General features: G+C 39.4%; 1 protein-coding gene across 4 annotated transcripts; it reads left to right on the forward strand.

Moving 5' to 3' along the window:
- Positions 1 to 1,899: 1,899 nt before the first annotated feature.
- Positions 1,900 to 18,807, forward strand: klhl8 (kelch-like family member 8). Of its 4 annotated transcripts, none has more exons than XM_018755093.2 (10): positions 1,906 to 2,169; positions 8,517 to 8,733; positions 9,237 to 9,785; positions 12,499 to 12,685; positions 13,135 to 13,278; positions 14,832 to 14,943; positions 15,090 to 15,258; positions 16,287 to 16,446; positions 17,282 to 17,483; positions 17,695 to 18,807. In XM_018755093.2, exons 2-10 carry the CDS (start codon positions 8,539 to 8,541, stop codon positions 17,816 to 17,818), a joined length of 1,842 nt encoding a protein of 613 aa, XP_018610609.1. In that variant the 5' UTR covers positions 1,906 to 2,169; positions 8,517 to 8,538; the 3' UTR covers positions 17,819 to 18,807. The 4 variants fall into 4 exon arrangements, with proteins under 4 accessions (XP_018610631.1, XP_018610609.1, XP_018610624.1 ...); XM_018755108.2 differs by lacking the exon at positions 1,906 to 2,169 and adding an exon at positions 2,634 to 2,845; XM_018755100.2 differs by lacking the exon at positions 1,906 to 2,169 and adding an exon at positions 4,976 to 5,028.
- Positions 18,808 to 20,501: the final 1,694 nt, after the last annotated feature.

A 20,501-nucleotide genomic window follows, 5' to 3' on the forward strand; every position in this document is an offset into this window, starting at 1 on the left:
TCTGGGGTTCGAGTCCTGCTTGGGGTGCCATGTGACAGACTGACATCCCGTCCTGGGTGTGTCCCCTCCAGCCCTTTGCCCTGTGTTGCTGGGTTAGGTTCCGGCTCGCCGCGACCCCGCATGGGACAAGCGGTTTCAGGTGGTGTGTGTGATGATTTATGTACATAATATGCATATAATCGCAAAGTCTATATGCTTCATATATTGGACTGGATAAAGAACAAATTTAAGTCAATTACAAAGTTATGATTAACATGTTGGTACAGATACTTTGGATTTTTCCAGAATTTGCATTCCTGAAAGTAAATTTTCAGCTTCTTTTCTTCTCACTTCATTACTTCTGAGATTTCAGATTTAATTTGTGCAATCATATGGTGGTCTGTATGATACAATGAACACAAACCCACACTACCCATCTGGATCAAAAATTTTTTTCAAATCTTTCAGCCAAATCTAAAAGGAATCTGTTCTGAAAACTAATTTACAAACTACAAAAATCATCATTTCATCTCCAGTTACAGATGTCTTATCAGCTACTAGGAAATGCTTATGTTTTTTTTTTTTTTTTTTTAAACTTTGAATTTTTCTGCTTGTGCAAATGCTTCTTAAATTGTTTGCAAAAGTGTCTATGATCTCACTCAGGGCAGCTTCCTTCCTTACTTAAGGTACGAGGGAGCTTCTGCTTTTTGTGCACAAACAAATTGGCATTAGCTGTAGCAACAACCCAGTGTCACACTTTGGTGTATATTCATGTCATTTACACATTGTATTTTCAATTGTCAGTTACAAAACTAATACAGTGCTGCTTGAAAGTCTGTGAACCCCTTGTGTCTTAGTTTTGACAAGAAGTCGTAATTTAATGAGAAGCAGTCTTTTTCATCTGACATAACAGGTGTGTGATGACAAATTCCATATGTTGGTTTAGAGGAGGGGGTGCGGTGGCGCAGTGGGTTGGACCGCAGTCCTACTCTCCGGTGGGTCTGGGGTTCGAGTCCCGCTTGGGGTGCCTTGCGACGGACTGGCGTCCCGTCCTGGGTGTGTCCCCTCCCCCTCCGGCCTTACGCCCTGTGTTACCGGGTAGGCTCCGTGACCCCGTATGGGACAAGCGGTTCTGAAAATGTGTGTGGTTTAGAGGAATCATATGTATTACAGAAAAGCGGAAGTAGTGCAGGTGCTAAAATAAGGGAACCCCAAGTTGCATTGGTTGAACCAAGTAGGTAAGTAGGATCAGGTGTGTAAATCCATAATCATTTATTCATTTATATGTTTAAGCTTTAGGGGGCATGGTGGGTTGGACCGGGTCCTTTTCTCCGGTGGGTTTGGGGTTCGAGTCCCGCTGGGGGTGCCATGCGACAGACTGGTCTCCTATCCTGGGTGTGTCCCCTCCCCCCCCCAGCCTTATGCCCTGTGTTGCCGGGTTAGGCTCTGGCTCCCTGCGACCCCAAATGGAACAAGCGGTTCAGACAATGTGTGTGTATGTTTAAGATGTAGGTTTATACACTATTTTATACAAGAATAATGAAGATTCCTATGGGGTTCACATACTTTCAAGCAGCACTGTACACATAGCCCTTGTATGACTGAAATATTTTAATCAAATCCATTCAATTTATGCTGGTCACTTTCAGAACAGTCACTTAATTCAGTAAGTCTGTGATGCACAAGAGAAACCATAAACTGGTTTAATTTGCACAAATCTAGTGTTACAGCTTCATTGTACTTTGTACTCCAGATTTCACCCCATGTACTCACTGAACTGACATTGTCAGTGAAGTTTGTTCCTAGAATTTTGCCCAAAAACAACTTGTGCTACATTAATGGTTTTTTTTTTTCTTTTTTGGTTGGATTTCCTGTAACTATTAGTGTTTCGTAATCCATTGGACTGTGTGAACCCTAATTGCTTACAATGTTGACACACTAATGTCCACTAAAGGTGAACCAGGATAACTGACTATTTGAAGACCCAGCAGTGTCTCTTCTCATTTCAGATGTACCATAAATCTGAAACGACACTTGTCCACCCCAGCTATTGGAGCTTGAAAGACTTCTAGGCAGAAACAGGGCATTAAAAATTTGAAACACCACACTAAGACATCTTTCTCTTCTTGGAGGTGTTTGGCTAAGTGTTCAATTTGGTCACAAACATAGAGAGACTCTCTGGTCTTCCAGGTAAGCAAGAAGATGCTGTAATGTCTATTTCACTGTGTTACCTACTTCTCTTTGGAAAGATTTAACGTGACCTCACCATTGTTAACCACACTCTTCGACTGCTCAAATACAAGACCAAAATAGTCATTGTTTCATTCTGGAATAGAATAAAAGAATTATCTAAGAAAACAGTTTTGGTCTTTTGGTACAGCTATTAGATGATTATTTAAAATAACTCATGCCTGATGTTGGTGCAGAAATGGGCTTCTATTGAACGTCGACTCAAAGATGTCAGTCACAAGAGATGATGATGGGGTGGCAAATCTGCTGGAGAACTGAAGGTGAACAAAAGACGGTGGTGAATAGGGGAAAAAAAAAAAAAGATTTCTTTGCTGAAAAGGCAAGAGAAAGAATAAAAGAGAGCAGTATTCTTTAATGAGAATGTTCTTTTCATCTTCCACATACTTAAAATTGCATGTGGTCGTATCTGTAAAATTTAGCCAGAGTATTCGAAGAGAGGTGTAGGCCAGCTGAGCAACTACAGGGCAGTGGGAGTCAAAAGTAGAGGAAAGGCAAAAGAAAAAGACACTGGTTGCACAGTCCACAGAGCACCGGCAAAGCAGTCAAGGGTAAAAGAGAGGAGGAGAGACGCGGTAAAGGAAAAGGAGACAACTGTAAACGGTGCCAGGTGACAGAGGTAGGTGGAGGAGAAATGAAATCAAGAAGCGAAAGAAGACGTGGCTTGAGATGTGTAGAAGAGCGACTAGTAAGGACTGAACAATACCTGGTCTCATGAGAAAGCTTGGTCCTCACGACATGATCAATTGTGAGATGTGCTTTAGAAACTGTAAGGGGGCAAATGCAGGAATTTATAAATAATTTCACAGGATATGGCTTTTCAACGTAAGCAGTGACATTTTTTTTATACAACCTATATTTACTGCTTTTTAACAAAAGTGGCCATTGCTACAGGATAATCAAACAAAATGTTACCCAAAATCTGAATCGACAAATCAACATTTAAACCTCTCAGCCTCAGCCAGGCTCTATTTTTTTATTCTTTTCTTATGTTACACTTTTTTTCTCAGGTTCTCAGCTGTTTTGTTGATTGTTCATACCCTATTATTACTTCTTTACTCCCTGTAGCCAAAGCACCACATATCACAATTTTCTAGAAAGAAGAAGTGAAATAGCTTGTATGGGGTTTTTTTTAACAGTGGAAACAGGTTGTGGTATTTTTATCAGATTTTTTCTCACGATTCAGTTGCATTGTATTTGGCAGGTTGCTCTATGGTTCATAATTTGTCTGCCTTTACTTTTTTCGTAAATTGAAGTGTGCTCACCTTAAAGGTTAGGCTGTTCCAAATAATCATATCCTTTTATAATATAAAATAATGTAATCTCTTTCTTGGTCTACCGTGGTAATAGTAGTGTAAGTTCGACAGTGCGTACGTCGGTTTCTGGGACTGGATGGAGGGCATTTATATTTTAAAACACGTTTGTCAAAACATTCACACATAAACTTGCAGCAAGAAGACACCCCCCCGTAACCCTTCCTACTGCCTCCTCGCACTAACACACTAACCAATCACAACACTGTTTGCATCTCAGGCACAAAATCTGCATCGCAATGTAAATAGCAGATTGTATAATTTTCGAAACAAGTTATGAATATGTTAATATTAATTTAGTAAGGTCAAAACCACTTTTAAGCCATGAGATATTTTAAAGGGTGTTTTAATTACAGGGGGTGAGGTGGCGCTGCGGCGCTGCGGGCCTAAGCCTGTGCCTGCTCTCTGGCAGGGCTGGGGGTTCGAGTCCCGCTTGGGGTGCCTTGCGACGGACTGGGATCCTATCTTGTCTATTTCAATTGCAGGGGGCGCGGTGTCCGCTGTGTGGCGGACTGCGACCGGCGTCCCGTCCAGGGTGTCCCCTTTACCCCTTCGGCCTTGCCCTGTGTTGCCGGGTTAGGCTCCGGCTCGCCGCGACCCCACTCGGGACAAGCGGTTGTAGACGGTCGGTTGGTTGGTTGACTCCTCCTACGATGGACCGGCATCTTGTCCAGAATCCAGGGTGTAGTCTTGTCTGGCCCAATGGTTCCGGGATAGGCTCCGGACCACGGCGACCCGCCTCGGGACAAACGGTTTATTGAAATTGGATGGATGCATGGTACTTTTCTCCTGCTGTTCTCTCTCATTTCTAAGAGGCTGAATGCACAGCGAACCGTTTTTGTGAAAGATTTTTTTAGCCAAAAGTCAAATATTTTGTGCCCTAAAATCAACTGTAAGAATATACACGCCACGGAATCGGCAAAAACAACATCAGCAGCAGGACAAATACCGTAAGAACAGTGTACTGTACACATTGGCCTGACAGGAGCAGGCGGTTACCCAGTAGCTGACACTGCAAAATTTCCATCACTGCAAAACGAACGCTTTTGTGCGCTCCATGTTCAGCCCTATGCGCACGTCGAGCGTACACAAGCGCACAGTAAGGGGTACGTTGACCGTGCCGAAACTTCGAATATTAACACGCTGCCAGCATTTTTAAAATTAAGTGTTTTTGTTTGGGATGATGTTAAACTTTCATTTGCTGTGTGTCACTGATTACTACTCATACTAATGCATGTTCAATTTTACTTAAATTAAATTTTACAAAATGACACCTTTAAAGAATAATTTAACCTTTTCAACGGTTTTCAACATGTCCTCGAATTCGATGCACACCACGTCTTATTTCTACGTGTAAAACTCGGTTTCCCATAGTTCCTTTCTTCCACCAATTACGTGATCCCAGCGCCGTGACGCGTTCGGTTTATTTGTGCACCCGCTTGGCTTCGGTGTGAAGAGCTGGCGTCACTAGAGCCCTCGGAAACATGAGGTAATTTAGTGCGCTTCTTTATTTCACACGTATTTATTGTCTTCGCTCTTTATTGGCGAGGTGAGAATTGTTCGGGTTTGGGCTTGTCTCCATTTGTATGTGGGACTGCTGCGTTCGGTGAAGTTTCACGAGGAGTCCCGGCGGCGGCGTCACACAGCAGAAGAGCCAGTGCTGCGAGTTAGCTAGCAGTGCAGTGGTGGCAGTCACTCAGGACTCACTTAGTCTTAGTTATTTTCGGTACGTTAGCCGGCAAGCTGCCCGTTCATTGGTTTATTTTTAGGTTAGATAAATAAAAAGAAAAAAAACACTGGCAGGTTGAAATGATTTTAATTCCTTCGTTTGAAAAGCAAAAGCCTGAAAAGGTTTATCCTGACTTCGTTCCACACTGTGACTGGATTGATTGAGTGGCCGCTTAAGCCTTACCTCAGGGAGTGCGAGCCGGCGCGCGGCGGGCTGCTCGAGGGGAAACGGCGAGAAGTGGTAAAAAAAAAAAAAAACCCGCAAAATCGAGGTGAATTGATGGTGCCAGAACAAGAGAGGGTAGTAGTTGTGAAGTCAGTTTGTAGGGAAATCGCTTTGTCTTGTGAAACACACAGCACAGCACAGGTTAGGTGAACTCTGACAGCGCCAAGTGTGAGAAGTGTCCAGAATCAGTTGAGTTTAACCAGTACTGTGACATGTCATTGTCATGACATGATTGTTATTGAATATTGTCATTCATCTTGGAGTGCCCTCTGCTATGATGATGTGTTTACTTGACGTGGCTAAAATAGTGGGTTGTTGTGCAGACTTACTAGTTTCACGGAAACTGTCGTTGAAGCTATGTGACAAACGTTCTCTAGAAAGAAAGGCTGGTATAGCATCGGTTTTATGTTCGCTTCAGAGTTGTTTGCTTTTTGCACATGTGTTTGGGCAACTAATAGCCTTGGCGTTTTTAAAAAAATTTGATCCAGATGGGTAGTGTGGGTTTGAAAGTTTGTATTGTATCATACTGACCACCATATGACTGCACAAATTATATCTGAAATGTCAGAATTAAGTGAGAAGAAAGGAAGCTGGGAATGTACTTATAGGAATGAATTCTAGCAAAATCCAAAGTATCTGTACCAACATGGGGAAGGGTGTTGTGATCCAGACGTTACAGGATCACACTGGGTGTGTCGGAGAGAAAGAACACTGGTGGACAGACCATGATGAAGAGAGTGGGTTGGTGGCCCAGCTGGTAGTGTGGTGGTTAGAGCTGTTGCCTTTGTTTGGATCCAAAGGTAACAGGTTCAAATCCCACCTCTAGCTGTAGCACCCTTGAGCAAGGTACTTACCCTAAATTGCTCTAGCCTCTAGTTAAAAAAATTGCTCAACTGGGTAGATGGGTGTAGATATCTTAACATTGTGAAATGTTTTGGAGAAAAGTGTCAGCTAAATTAATAAATGTAACGGCATAAAGACTGTGTTGGTACAGGTCAGACTATCGTGATGAAGCCCACAGCTTGGTGTCTTAATCTGCTTACAGAGCTTGAGAAATACTTCAGTTATTCTAGGGTTAAAATACTTTTAAGTCAAACTTCAGTAGTGCAGTAGACTTTCTTGTTTAAATTAACTGGTGATGAAACCTTTCCAGTTATGGATGCTTGAAATTGTAGTCATCTTTGTTATTCTCACAGCTTAAAGTCTTCAGTCTTAAAATGTAATGGTCTGACTCTCATGGTTTCACATAAGCCAGTCCTGAATTGGCTGTTTGGAAAAACATGATTCCAGTGTAGTAGTTATTTTAAAACTACAGCACCGACTTACAAGTGAAATCTTGGAGCAGGCAACAGCATGGCAGGTAACTACACAATTAGATTTCTTGTGACATAAACACACAAGACATTTATGAAATAGGCTAACCCAGCTGCTTGAGTAGTACTGGCACTGTAGGATACAAAAATCGACTTAAAAAAATTAATTGTTCAGTGTACCCTTCTTCCTGTATGTGAACCTAATTGGTTCCTGAAAATCTATTTTTGAGTCAGGGCTCAGGACCCTAAAGAAGCCATTAATTATTCTTATGCAAAAAGCTTACAATCATGAAAGTTCATTCACAATGACCCAACATTATTATGTTTACAAAGAAGGTCTGCTTTCTCAAACCAGTTGATGCTGCAGTCAATTTAGTTTTTTGATGACTAAGCTAGTTATGTTATTGATATTCTGCCAGTAGAGTACAAAATTCAAGAGTGTTCAGTATCGTGGAAACAGTACAAAACTTCTTCTCAGCAGCTTATTTTTGGCTCTCTAAGAAACATGTCTGTAGTTATAATTTAAATGGAATAATAGAGTGGGAAGGGGAACAAAGAGAACCATGATATTGTCAGTGCTAGGAGAGAGGACTTTGGCTACAGTGTAATGTGTTAACAAAGTAAATAGGGAAACGGGTTCTACAGCACTTTGTGTAGTACATTATAGTTATCCTCACAGCTTCCTTTTGCCATATTCAATACTTGTCAACACTGGAAATAATGATGTGCACATGAGAAGACAATGCACCTTTTCTTGTAAATGTGACTGGTGATGTCTGTACCCAGCATTGTCACCTTGTATGCACAGTTGTCTGTGTTCATCTGCTGGGACCAGGGACTGATATGAGCATGCTGCTCATTCGCTACATATGGTCAGAGATGGTGCTCCCTAAGTGCACAGAATGGACAGTAGAACAAGTCCAGGCACCCGGTGTTACAGCCCTTGTACTGGGGCGAGTGGTAGAAATTCCAGGAGCCCAGATAAGTGTAAAATCGATATACCCAATGTCATTTTAACCAAAGAAGAGTGAATTGGTTTTTAGTATTTTTCTCCTTCCTTAGTTTGTCTGAGGTGGATATAAACAGATGCCACCCTGTTCAATGTTACACAAAAAAAAGAAAATTGCCACTTCATTTCAAAGCTGACTATGAAATAGGTTTATGATGCAAACCGTGCTGTAGGGAATAATAACTTGGGTGCTCTACTAGAGTTCATTAGGAGATTAAAAAAAAAAAGCAGTACCAAGGAAGAAAATGATCTTAGATCTGAGTGTGTAATGGTGGTTCTTATTGCTAAGATTTGTTCCTCTGGGTCAGTGAACCCAAGTAGAAAATCTCAGTGGAGTGTAGCCGGAGGTCCAGCTCTGTTTGTTTTAAAGGAGCACTGAAAGTTCAGTAAAAATACTTAATTTTGTTGAGGTATGTTGCACAGTTTTTTTTCTTTCTAGCCAGTCCTAGAAGACTAAATGATTTGATAAAGCCCTTTTAATGATTTAAATAATATATAGAACATATCAAAAATAGATGCAGTGTAAGTAAGTATGCATCTGTGCGTCATAGTAAAATGTTCCACTTTACCTCGATATTTTAAACCATTTTAATGTCCTCGTTCTTATTTTTAAATTCTGGTGTTTGGAGGTTTATGATGCTACAGATTCCTTCAGCTCAGATGAGTTTTTATCCAGTCAACAACCCCCTTCCTCCATGCAGGTTGTAATTGCTGTGTGCTGGGATGGCGCCAGGGGACGTGGTGCCAGAGCATGCCAAGCAGCACAAACCCAGGGAGAGACGGCAGCCAAGACCATCAGAGAGCGACTGCGAGGCTGATGGTTCCTTTGTCTTTGAGGCCAATGAGGCCTGGAAGGAGTTCCACAACTCACTTTGCCAGTTCTATGCAGCTGGGGAGCTGTGTGATGTTACACTGAAGGTAGGATGGCATGTTAGTTGTCAGCTCATCCTCTGTGTTTCTTTTGTTTACTTATTTTCCTCTCAAAAGTACATGTGTAATTGATCTCACTTTTGTGAATTTCATGAAGTGGTGTTCTGTTGAATGCTGTATGGGTTTTACCAAATATGTTTCTGAAAAGAATAATAAACTCTTTGCTGATATTCTTCTATCTTTATATCCTTAAAATATCTGAGGTATTCTAAGGAAAGTTTAGAGTTTTGCCACAAAGTAAAATTCAAGTTCAAATTCAAAACAAAGCCATAGGTGTAGTGTTAAAATACAGTCACATCCTCTGTATTAGTTGTGTCCATCCACTCTGGTTTTGACTGAATTAAAGATGCATTGGGCAATGCTAATGCCTTTGTATATTTAAAAAAAAAAAAATTGGGAGTCTGTCTAGCCAGAAGTGTCCACAGAATGGCATAGGGCATGTGTTGCCTGAAACACCAGAAAAATTCATTTGAGCTTTTTTCTCTTTCCAGGTAGGCAGCAGACTGATACCATGCCACAAGCTTGTGCTAGCTTGCGTGATCCCCTACTTCCGGGCCATGTTCCTCTCGAAGATGGCAGAGGCCAAGCAGGAGCTGATTGAAATCCGTGATTTTGACGGCGACGCCATCCAAGACCTGGTGGATTTTGCATACTCGTCACGCTTGACTCTGACGGTGGACAACGTGCAGCCACTTCTGTACGCAGCTTGCATCTTGCAGGTGGAGTTGGTGGCGAGAGCCTGCTGCGAGTACATGAAGGCTCACTTCCAACCCTCCAACTGCTTGGCAGTGCGCACCTTTGCCGAGAGTCACAACCGAGTGGATCTGATGGGCATGGCAGACCGCTATGCTTGTGAGCACTTCCGCGAGGTTGTAGAGTGTGAGGACTTCCCCTGCGTGTCACCACAGCACCTGTGTACCCTGCTTTCCTCCAGTGATCTCAATATTCATTCTGAGGCCCAGGTATACAATGCTGCTGTCAAGTGGCTGAAGGCCAACCCCCAGCATCATAATGTCTGGCTGGACCAGATCTTGTCCCAGGTGAGTTATTTTGGTCATGAATTCTCTGTGACTGAAACATCTGCAGAGCACTACAGTTTTTCGAAGTGCAGTACATTTTTCCAGGGGGAACAGTAAAATGTACAGGAAAATTCCAGACAAAAGTGAACCTTAAAATTATTCATGTATACACTTCCAAATATCTTGAGTGAACAACCATCTGTGAACACTCCTTCCCACAGTGAGTCACCTCATTCAACACTCTCTTTAACTGGCTCAGCTTTTATGTTCATCTTGAAAATTTGGTCAGCTTTTTCTGTAATATTTTCCTTATAGTCTAACTACAGAAATATTTCTTATAAAGTGATGATTGATCAATCATTAAAAGGATATTTGCTGACAAGATTTCTTGTATAAAGTTTCCAGTGAGTTAGTTTCTACTGTATTCATTGATAGTAAAGAGTTCACTTTAGTTCTTATGGTAAATTCATAATACTATAGCCCTTGGGGTCTACATGTGGTTGATATTTTCACCAGGATCACTATTAAGCTGAAGAAGAAAGTTAATGAATTAAGAAATGTATAAAAAAAGCATACTGTTAACTATCTTGCAAGATGGACTTGATGGAAATGTATGGACAGAACTGAGTCAGTTTCTAAATGAAATCTGCATTAGTGGTTTTAGTGAGAAGTTCTAATGCTAAAATAGATCTCCCCCCCCTTGTTATAGAATGCAGGGATGGTAGCTTTGACCAAAGGAGTTGCCCTGATTTGTTTTCATGTAAAATTGAACATATACTTACACTGGAATTGATGTTGAAAATTTTTGTTTTCCTTTTGGAGGTAGATAATTTTTAAGATGCTTATTCCTATTTATTTAGAAAAGTACATTTATTCATTTAGCTGAAGCTTTTCTCGAACAGCTACACCTATTTACCCATTTATACAGCTGGGTAATTTTACTGGTGCAGTTTAGGGTAAGTGTCTTGCTCAAAGATACTACAGCTGGAGATGGGATTTGAATCTGTAACCTTTGGCTACACTACCAACTGTAGATCTGTTATTAGCAGGGTCTTTTGGCTTTGGCAATAGACCATTCTTTCACAACACATCTGTTTAAAATATGCTGTCATTTTCATTGCCTTTGTCATCTTTTAATCTCATTGTTTTAATCTCATGCATCAGTCTGAATAGCCAGTAGTGATGGCAGGATGAATGTGACAGTTTATGGAAATCTGCTGTTCTGATTCACTATGGCATTTAAAACAGGTCTGCTTCCTTGCACTAAGTGACAGAGTGGTGGTTTTTTTTTTTTTTTTTTTTTTTCTCTCCTCTCCCCATGCCTGTCAATTACAATTTTCATATTGTGTAAATTTTGAATAAGAATTTTTATAATTTGGTTTGCCCATCAGCAAGAATGACACAATTAAAACCACAATGACAAAGGGAAAGTGTTTTTTTTCCTAATAAGACATATGATTGGCCTTTCTTGTCCCTAACGTGCAGTGAAGACCTATTTTTCGGTTTTCTTGGAAGAGATGACGGTAAGGCTGTCCGACTTAACCCACTATTCGTAGATATTCCTATTATGTTATTGTCGCTCTTGATTACTTGAATAGTTTTAAATCTTAGTTTGCATTGATTTAAGTTGGTGAGTGGCTCTTGTACATTGCCACATAAGGTTATGGATTTTTAAATGACAAAAGCAAATGACAGTTGTTGCTTACAAAGTTTTGTGACTCAGCTAAAAAGTGAAGGTGAAGTATTCCTGTGTATTTAAGATTCCTGTTTCCAACAGCTTGGAGGTTAGGAGGTGGGGGTGGTAATGTACATGATTTATTTAAAAAAAAAAAAAACCTGTGGGAGTCATCAGAGGGTATGCTAACATTTCACAATTAGGTTAAAGTGTTAATATTGTGTAAGAATTTTCTGGAGAGGTCAAGTCTGGCTGCTTGCTGTCTCATCAGCAGGTGACATTCAGAAGGTCAGACAGTGCAAACAGTGTGCAAACAGGTCATCACAAAAAAAGTTACCAAAGGTTATGCCAAGGCCTGCTGGGATCAGAAGGTGGAAGAGCAGATGTCTGATGAATTAACCTCCCCTCCTTTAACACTAAAATGGCTGATTTCCTAACCTCGTCCCAATTTAACATCTGTTATACCTCAAACCAAAGTAGTACTACAAAGTAGTTTAACTTGGTGTCAGCATTATATGAGCAACCTTTGAATTTAGCTAATGCTTTTCTCAAAAGTTACTGGCAGTGTTAAGGTACTTAGAATGGTTTATATAAGTGGGTACATTTTACCAGAGGAATTTAAGGTATGTACTGCAGCTGAAGGTGGGTTGCAAACCTGGGTCCTTCTGAGTGGACGGTGGCCTCTCTAACCACTATGGTACCTGCTGCTCCTCCCCATTTGTTTTTTTTTGGTGGAAAAAAATGCAAAAATGGGGTACTGGCCTTGAATAATCCACCACAGGTTAACTGACATAGCCTCTGGTGTCTCATGCCCAGACAGCCCTCACACATCCTGTTTAATTCATGTGTTTTCTCACATATTGCTTATATTTATGGTCTATACTGGTGTGTTTTTTATTTGAAATTACGATGCATTTTTCATTAAGATGTTACTGTAGTGTTTTGTAAGCTTATGGTACAATATTCCTTAAATTTTATATCTTGAAGTGGTTATGTGTCTTGTCTTCATGGGCTGTTTCAATCCCTACTTTGGGATTTTATTTTGTACCTGATTTGCAGGTGCGTCTCCCTTTGCTCCCCGTGGATTTTCTGACAGGCACAGTTGCCAAAGAGGAGATGATCAGGGCCAACCTGAAATGTCGCGACCTGCTGGATGAAGCTCGCAATTACCATCTACACCTGAGCAACAAGATGGTCCCCGATTTTGAATACTCTATCCGTACTACACCCAGGAAACACACAGCAGGTGAGACATAGTGCTGTGCAATGAATATTCTCTTTCAAAATGACGTAAATATTGAATGTTAGCTTAGGCTCCTCCTCATTCAGTTGTAGACCTGTAAGGATGTTTTGGCTTTGCCTTTACTCCAGAACAGCTTGAATGTTTATCAGTTTGTTGTAGGAATTGAAGCTATAAATGTTGTTGTTATGCATATAAAGTGTATCTGTTAACAGCTTGACCTTATGCATTTTTTTGATGCAATGCACATGACACTTGGGTACAAGTTACCGCTATTTACTGATGATCGTACCTTTTAAAATAGCTGTTATATAATAAATGGAGCACCCTTTGCTGTCATTTTATGTGACCCAAATTCAGTGGAAAAACTGCTCATTTGTCAGCCGACACATACAGAAACGGCTAAAGGTTGTCCTGTCACTGTGACTGCTGCGTAATGACCCAATCTTCCTCAGGGGTGCTGTTCTGCGTGGGTGGGCGAGGTGGGTCCGGGGACCCCTTCCGCAGCATTGAGTGCTACTCCATTAGCAAGAATAGTTGGTTCTTTGGGCCTGAGATGAACAGCCGGCGCCGCCATGTTGGTGTTATTTCTGTCGGAGGTAAGGGTGAGATTGATCAGGGAATAACTTTACGTAGTGCTATCTATAAAAGCCACATAAAACTGGCATCACTCCATTTATTCATGTTCTGTCAAAAAAAAAAAAAAAAAAAAAAACCCCTTAAAGCTCTAATAAATAAGGTTCCATACAGCTGTCCATCCATTATAAAATGGCAAAGCACAAACTAATCGCAGCACACACTTTTCTGTTCCTGTATCTACATGGATAGACACACACAGTCTGAAACCACTTGTCCCTACATGGATACAGCAATACAACTTAATTTACTACATTAATCCATTTCTGAAAAGGGTATGGGTAGTGAAATTTCAGAACCTTGCATACATTCAAGATACACAGGAAAAGATGTTATACCCCTATTTTCCATTGTATTAATTGGAAAAAATGTTTTCTCAGCCCATCCAAAAACCAATTTTCCTATATATCACTAAAACATTGTAAAGCACCTAAATACTGTAACTACAAACCCATGATGTATAACATTTCATGGTTATCAAAGACTTTAGAAGTCATTAATGGTATGTTTTTAGGTAGTAAATTTTAGAAACAAATAGTTTTTCTTACATCCAGTAAATGGCAATGGACATTAATATTGAAATTTGTTAAAATAAGTCCAGACAACAATGTAAGAAAGAAGGTAATTTACTATAATGAAATGTTACTGTTCTCACCAAGTGAAGAGAACAGTTGATAAGTTATGCTGGGGGAAGAGGCTTGGCAGTCACTTGTATTGTAACTGTACAAAGCAAGCACAGGAAACCGAAAAAGAAGCTGAGGGTACACTAGATCAACTACAGTACAGTACTGCACTTCTGCTGTATTTGCACAATGTGCAATTTTCACATTTGTTTTGGGACACACTTTGGATAAATTTTATGGGGCCTAGAGCCATTATGCCAAAATTTATGATAAAGAAAATTTGTAAATCGGTGGATGCCTCTATCTCTCCTGTAACGTTTATTGGTGATGAATTGCAGAGAATGACTTTAATCACCATCGTCTTTTGAAAAATGAGATACTACTTTCATATCTCCTATACTTAAATATGGCTTATAGTTACTATTTTCGTAGAACGAGATCAAGCAATTGCTTAGCTTGAACTGAAGGTGATGCCCTTGTTCTCTGACCAAATTAAGTTCTTAGTTTTATATGGCAGGGAATGCATCTGTGCTGTCATACCTGAGTGGAGCTGGAGATCATGAACCTTTGACACTATTTACTTAAACTGCTGAAGAAATAGCTTAGAATGATCAAACATGTTTTACACTCTTGTATATAACATTTTAAAATCATACCCATAACACTGTTCTATGTTTTTACATTTTCACTTTGCCATTAGTAGTAAGGAAGACATGCTTTGGTTAGTAATCTAGGTTCAAGTGGTTTGCTCAAGTCAAATCCTACTCATTGTTTCCTTAGGCAGACAAAACAAAATCTAAATAAAATATGCTCTATATGACTCATAATTGTGTAATTGAACTGCTGATCCCTGGTCTCTGTGATAACACTAGGTTTTGATGATCTTTCTCCAGGAAAGGTGTATGCTGTCGGAGGACATGATGGAAGTGAGCACCTGGGTAACATGGAAGTGTTTGACCCACTCACAAACAAGTGGATGATGAAAGCCTCCATGAATACTAAAAGGCAAGGGAGTGGAACGTGAAGAATGATTAAGTAAAGGAACTGACATGCTCCAGTTAGTGTATCATAATTCTTAATTTTCTGATAAAGTGGCCTGTAGTTGGACATTTTTTTAAAAAAAAATACTTTCTTGCCTCCTATTTCTATAGGAGAGGAATTGCTCTTGCTGCCCTCGGAGGCCCAATCTATGCCATTGGTGGTCTGGATGACAACTCATGTTTTAATGACGTTGAGCGCTATGACATTGAATCGGACCACTGGAGTGCAGTGGCCCCTATGAACATGCCCCGTGGAGGGGTGGGCTCTGTGGCTTTAGGGGTATGTTCTCTGACATGTTGAGGGAATTCACTGAGGTTTCAAGAATCAGACTATTCTTCCTTGGCTTATAGTAGAGGGTTATCTAATGCATTATTTCACCATATCGTCTCGACTAAAGAAGTCTACGTAAATGTATATTGTGGTGCACTTACTGTGAATTTTAAGCATAATTGTCATAATTAAGCAAAATGCATTTAAAATTGTTTTGTTTTGTACGATTTCGCCAAAAATAGTAATCCACTTAGGAGTGTTCTCAGGCTATATATATTAAGACAACTTTGTCACACTTATTGCTGTATACTTGTATATTTAGGCCTTAATGATTGTACATAAATGTATCCACAAGAACAATGTTAATTCTTCTAGTTTAGATAGGTATGTATAGGATGTGCGAGACCCAAAAGCTATAAATACCATGATATATAAGAGAGTGCTGGGTGGTGTATTAGTTAGAACTGCTGTCTCTCAACTGAAAACCCAGTTTGCATCCCTGTTGCTGTTGTAGTCTACTTGGTCAAGGTATTTCCTCCAAATTGTTTAAGTAGGATTAACTGTAAATAACAGAATACACACCCAACTAGGTATTGAAAACAAGTTATTTTGGGTGCATAGAATTGGCCGGTATACACAAGATTAGGCAAAAATGGGACAGCACACACAAGCATACTTGAATAGTTTGGTATATGCTCTATAAATATAGGCATGCCAACAAAATTTGTCTGTGTGGAAAGCTTATTCTGGTAAGCTTATCTGTGCTCTCCCATTCTTGCTTAATCGATTAAGAATTGACCAGCTGTATAAATGGGTAAATAGCTTAGTGCACAAACCTAAACATTATAAACCACTTTAAAGGAAAAATGTCAGTCTAAATTAACTTTTGAACATGGTGTATTTGACATTTGTGTACAAGCACTGTCAAACATGACTTGAAATTCATTTATATCTCACATTTTGGAATGTTTGCCTAGTGAGGAAGGTTGGGAGATTCTTGAAATGGAAACTGATGCATGTCTTAACTGTCTTGTTAGAGCTACGTGTATGCAGTCGGGGGGAATGACGGTGTGGCTTCACTGTCCAGCGTGGAGCGGTTTGACCCCCACTTAAATAAATGGTCCGAGGTGAAGGAGATGGGACAGAGGCGGGCCGGGAATGGAGTGAGTGAGCTCAACGGCTGCCTCTACGTTGTGGGTGAGACTCATTTTGCTGAGGTTGATGCACAGCAGTTGTTTACTCAAGTTCACCACTGCCATTTGCTCTTTGATATGAAGTATATCTAGGTCACATGTCTGCATTCTCATACAACCATGTTGTGTAGTTAAACATGCCAGGAAAAAGCTTAGGTTTTGCAAATATGTTACCAATTAGCTAGTGTAAGCAGGATTTTTTGTGACTTTATTACATTCATTAAAATGCATTTGCAGCATTAAACTAGATGCTTGTTCTCTGCAAGTCTGAACTGACTTATGAAGTCAAGCTAATTCAGGCTTTCAAGATTAACTGAATCTGAAGACATGTATGCTTAAAACAGTGCAGGACACTTATGTAATTCAGAATAAATTTCAGTATGACTAAGCAAGTTGTATTTTTCATTAATGAATTAACATATTTGATAAAGTACAGCTCACGTAAATGGCAGTAAAGTGATTTTACATAATTTTAGGTGTTTTTTGGTTGATATATTTCAGTCTTAAAGTTACAAACTTCATTCTGCATTACTAATATTGACAGTGAATGACTGCTTTTAGTGTGTTCAGTGTATGTTAAAAAAAGGCATAAGTTTTATGCTACATTTTATTGGGAACGAGTCTTAGTCTTGATTGGCTCCCAGTTCTCTTCAGACAATTAATAAGCTCACTTCTGTGAGAGGCCAAAATAATTCAGCTAGTCAAATTATTTCTTTATTTTGGTGCAAATGTACTGATCCAACAAGACAAGGAACTGGGACCCCTATTTTAAGTCTGGTGTAGTAAGGTGCCTTGGTGATTACAGTGCCTTCATATGTAACCCCATCTTTGTTATGCAGGTGGTTTTGATGACAACTCCCCTCTGAGCTCTGTGGAGCGCTTTGACCCCCGGCTGCACCGCTGGGAGTATGTGGCTGAGCTGACCACTCCTCGGGGAGGCGTAGGTGTGGCCACCATCATGGGCCGTGTTTTTGCAGTTGGTGGACACAATGGGAACATCTACCTTAACACGGTGGAGGCCTTTGACCCTCGAATGAACAGGTGAACAGTTTTCAGGAATGATCTCAGTTCGCATCCATGGTATTGAATTATGTAATTTTACTAACAGTTAGCTAGTTCATTCTACCCAGCTGTGATTCAGTAGTGAAGTTACTGACACTGTTTTACAGACATTCACATAAAATATTAAAGAAAGGAAAAAAAATAGCTGTTTCATGCATTATTAAGTGGTCTTTGCCCGATATCTGTGCAGGTGGGAACTGGTGGGCTCTGTGTCCCACTGCCGTGCGGGTGCTGGAGTGGCAGTCTGCGCTAGCCACATAAGCCAGATCCGTGATGTGGGCCAGGGCTCCAACAATGTAGTGGATTGCATGTGACAACCTGGCCAGCTGATGGAAGAACATGCGGTCTATTGGTATAACTATGTACGATCTCACGGATGACCCTTTCCCAAACTACACACACAAAATTTAACAGGAAGCCAACAGAACTTCCGGACATTAGAAATGAGGTCGATGAATAGTTAGGTTTTATGTGGAATAAATGAATTCAGGTTATAAGTTGTGCTTTACAATCCATTTAAAATCTTTGTGAAGCTGTTAGCTTAATGTATTCACAAAGCCTCAGTGTACTTTAACATGATTACTTTTGTGATGGAGGAACAGTTCTAGTTGACTGAGCTCAAAGTAAGATCGTGCTCTGCTGCAGTGTTGGTTTACTTGTGGTATTCATGTTAGAGGAGTATGAATGGTGACCTTTTTAAAATTCTCAGGATTCTCCCACTTTGCAGCCTCCAGTTATGAAGATCGCATTGTTAGACTTCAGACAGAGCATTTGTATGTTAAACAGTGCAATGAGTAATTTTTCTACTTGTCAGTTTGAGGGGGAAACCATCTTGAAATTGAGTTCGGTTTCCTTATTTCTGTATGTTACGCATTCAGTAAGTTCCTGTGACATTTATGAATTTGATATTTAAATGTGATCTTCCTTGATATACATAAGTAGCAATTTTGTTTGAACAGCAATAGACCATGTAAAATACTGATATTTTAACACACTATACCTGGTTTTTGCGAGTGAACAATCATTTTAATGTTTCAGCAAATTAAAGGGCCTATAATGTGACTTGCACACAACCTTTACTTCTGCAGTGGCTACGCACTACAATGTTTTTGTCTTTTGCTGCTGGAATTAATTGAATAATTAACAGGTGAGACCATAACAAACAAGACTGATGTCTGCTTTACTGCTTCATCTGTTTGTGTTTGAGGTCTGTATGCTGCCTGTAATTGCTTTTAGATTCACTGAAGCATGAACTTTTTCTGCCACACTAGAATAAAATAACATGGTTTCATTATGTGGAGTTTTTTTTTTTTTTTTTTTTTTTTTTTAAAAAAAAAAAAAAAAAATGTCTTGTTCTTCTGTGAATTGATGTTCTGTATTGGAATTAATTATTGTGCACCATTTACTTAGAACTGGAGTATATTTTTGTTTATGGAAGAAATGCTGGGAGTAAACTTGCTATTTTTAAATGTTTTGATGGTGTCTGACTTATGTTTTTTTGAAAAGTTATAGGTGGCTTTATGAAATCATTTTACTTATTTCTCTCTCCATGCATGTGAACCAAATAAACTTATCTATAAATACTTCTGTAAAAGTGGAATATTCTATCAATTAACTAGTGTTGGTGGTGTATAGATTAACAATAAATGTAGTTGACTGAAGATGGTATATTGTTTAGATTACACATCTAAAATGTATTTTTGTATCTATGTGCTTCTGACCACATTTCCAAATCAGAGAGCAAGATGCACTGTTGTGTTTTGTAAATAGTCCCTGTAATGACATTGTAACCTTTTGAAGTTGTGCAGTGCACTGGGAGTCTGTGTGTTACATGCTTTTTTTGATGTTACAGATTTCTATGGGCAGCCTTGTTACCCTTGAATTTCATACAATTTAAGCTGAACTGCCAGAAAACTGTCTAGTACAAACTTCTTTTGTTGCTGTTGAAAATGTAATGCATGTGGTAATGTATACCTCGTAAAGTGATTATATATTCATTGCTTTAAAAAGTAAATTAGATGTGGCACAGCACTATCCCTCTAACACATCAAGCTCTACTACCACTGATCCTTTCTATCTCGTACTGAAGCAGAGCATCTCTCTCAGCAAACTGATAAAATTATGATTGAGGCAAAGGGTATGTTACAATAAAGATGGTGAAAACTGCATTTACCACAGCAGCTGTATGTCTTCTGTGAGTGCAACTAATTTTTTGGGGAAGGTTGTGTTGTGTGTTACTGAATTAAAGTTACTCTTCAAGGCTGATACTCAAAATTGAAACCAGTGAAGACAATAGAACTGAAGTGTCTCCATCCTTACTGGGAACATCATCATACTGATATATTGTCTTTCTGACACATTCAAGTGACTCAAGGCATTTTGCCTGAACATTTTTATGTACTGTGAACTGCATCTTTTTATGGGGGGGGGGGAAGAATGGAGCTCATATTTTTCTTGCTTTCATAGCAGCTTCACATTTTTTCTTTTATATTCAACTACATTGTATTTGTATTTGGAATATTTCGTAATGCATATGGTTTGTATTGTAAAAAATAAAGTTATTTATATTGGGAAACATTGCTATAATATGCCTGTCCCTGTGTTTATTATAATATGAGCTGTAGCTGAATGGTACCACAAGGTTAGGATTAACATGAAGCCTAAATATTGAGTTCAGTTTGTTTCTTTTTGTTGCAGTTTGACTGGTTATATGGTTCCACCTATACTACTAACAAATGTATTACTTTTATTGTGTCAAGGGTTATATAAGGCATTTAAAACTTACCCTAAAATAAGTTAAAAAGTAACGATGTATGGTAGAGTATTTGTTATAAAATTTACTGTTTTAAAATATGTGCAGTTGTAAAGTATATGAAACACTTTTTGAACTTTGAATGATAGCAGTACATTTTCTTCCTGAGTTTGCTCTTTGTTACATTCTTTAGATCTGTTCAGTTTAATGCTTTTGAAAAATAATACTGAAAAACACTCAACCTT

This window comes from Scleropages formosus, chromosome 6 (genome assembly GCF_900964775.1).
Source record: "Scleropages formosus chromosome 6, fSclFor1.1, whole genome shotgun sequence".
Lineage (NCBI taxonomy): Eukaryota > Metazoa > Chordata > Actinopteri > Osteoglossiformes > Osteoglossidae > Scleropages > Scleropages formosus.

Bases quoted from the DNA above. Each gene is read 5' to 3' on its own strand.
- klhl8 (XM_018755093.2), top strand. From the start codon at position 8,539: ATGGCGCCAGGGGACGTGGTGCCAGAGCATGCCAAGCAGCACAAACCC. The intron at 9,786-12,498 runs GTGAGTTATTTT...CCTGATTTGCAG, and splicing joins TGGACCAGATCTTGTCCCAG to GTGCGTCTCCCTTTGCTCCC. The intron at 16,447-17,281 runs GTGAGACTCATT...TTTGTTATGCAG, and splicing joins CGGCTGCCTCTACGTTGTGG to GTGGTTTTGATGACAACTCC.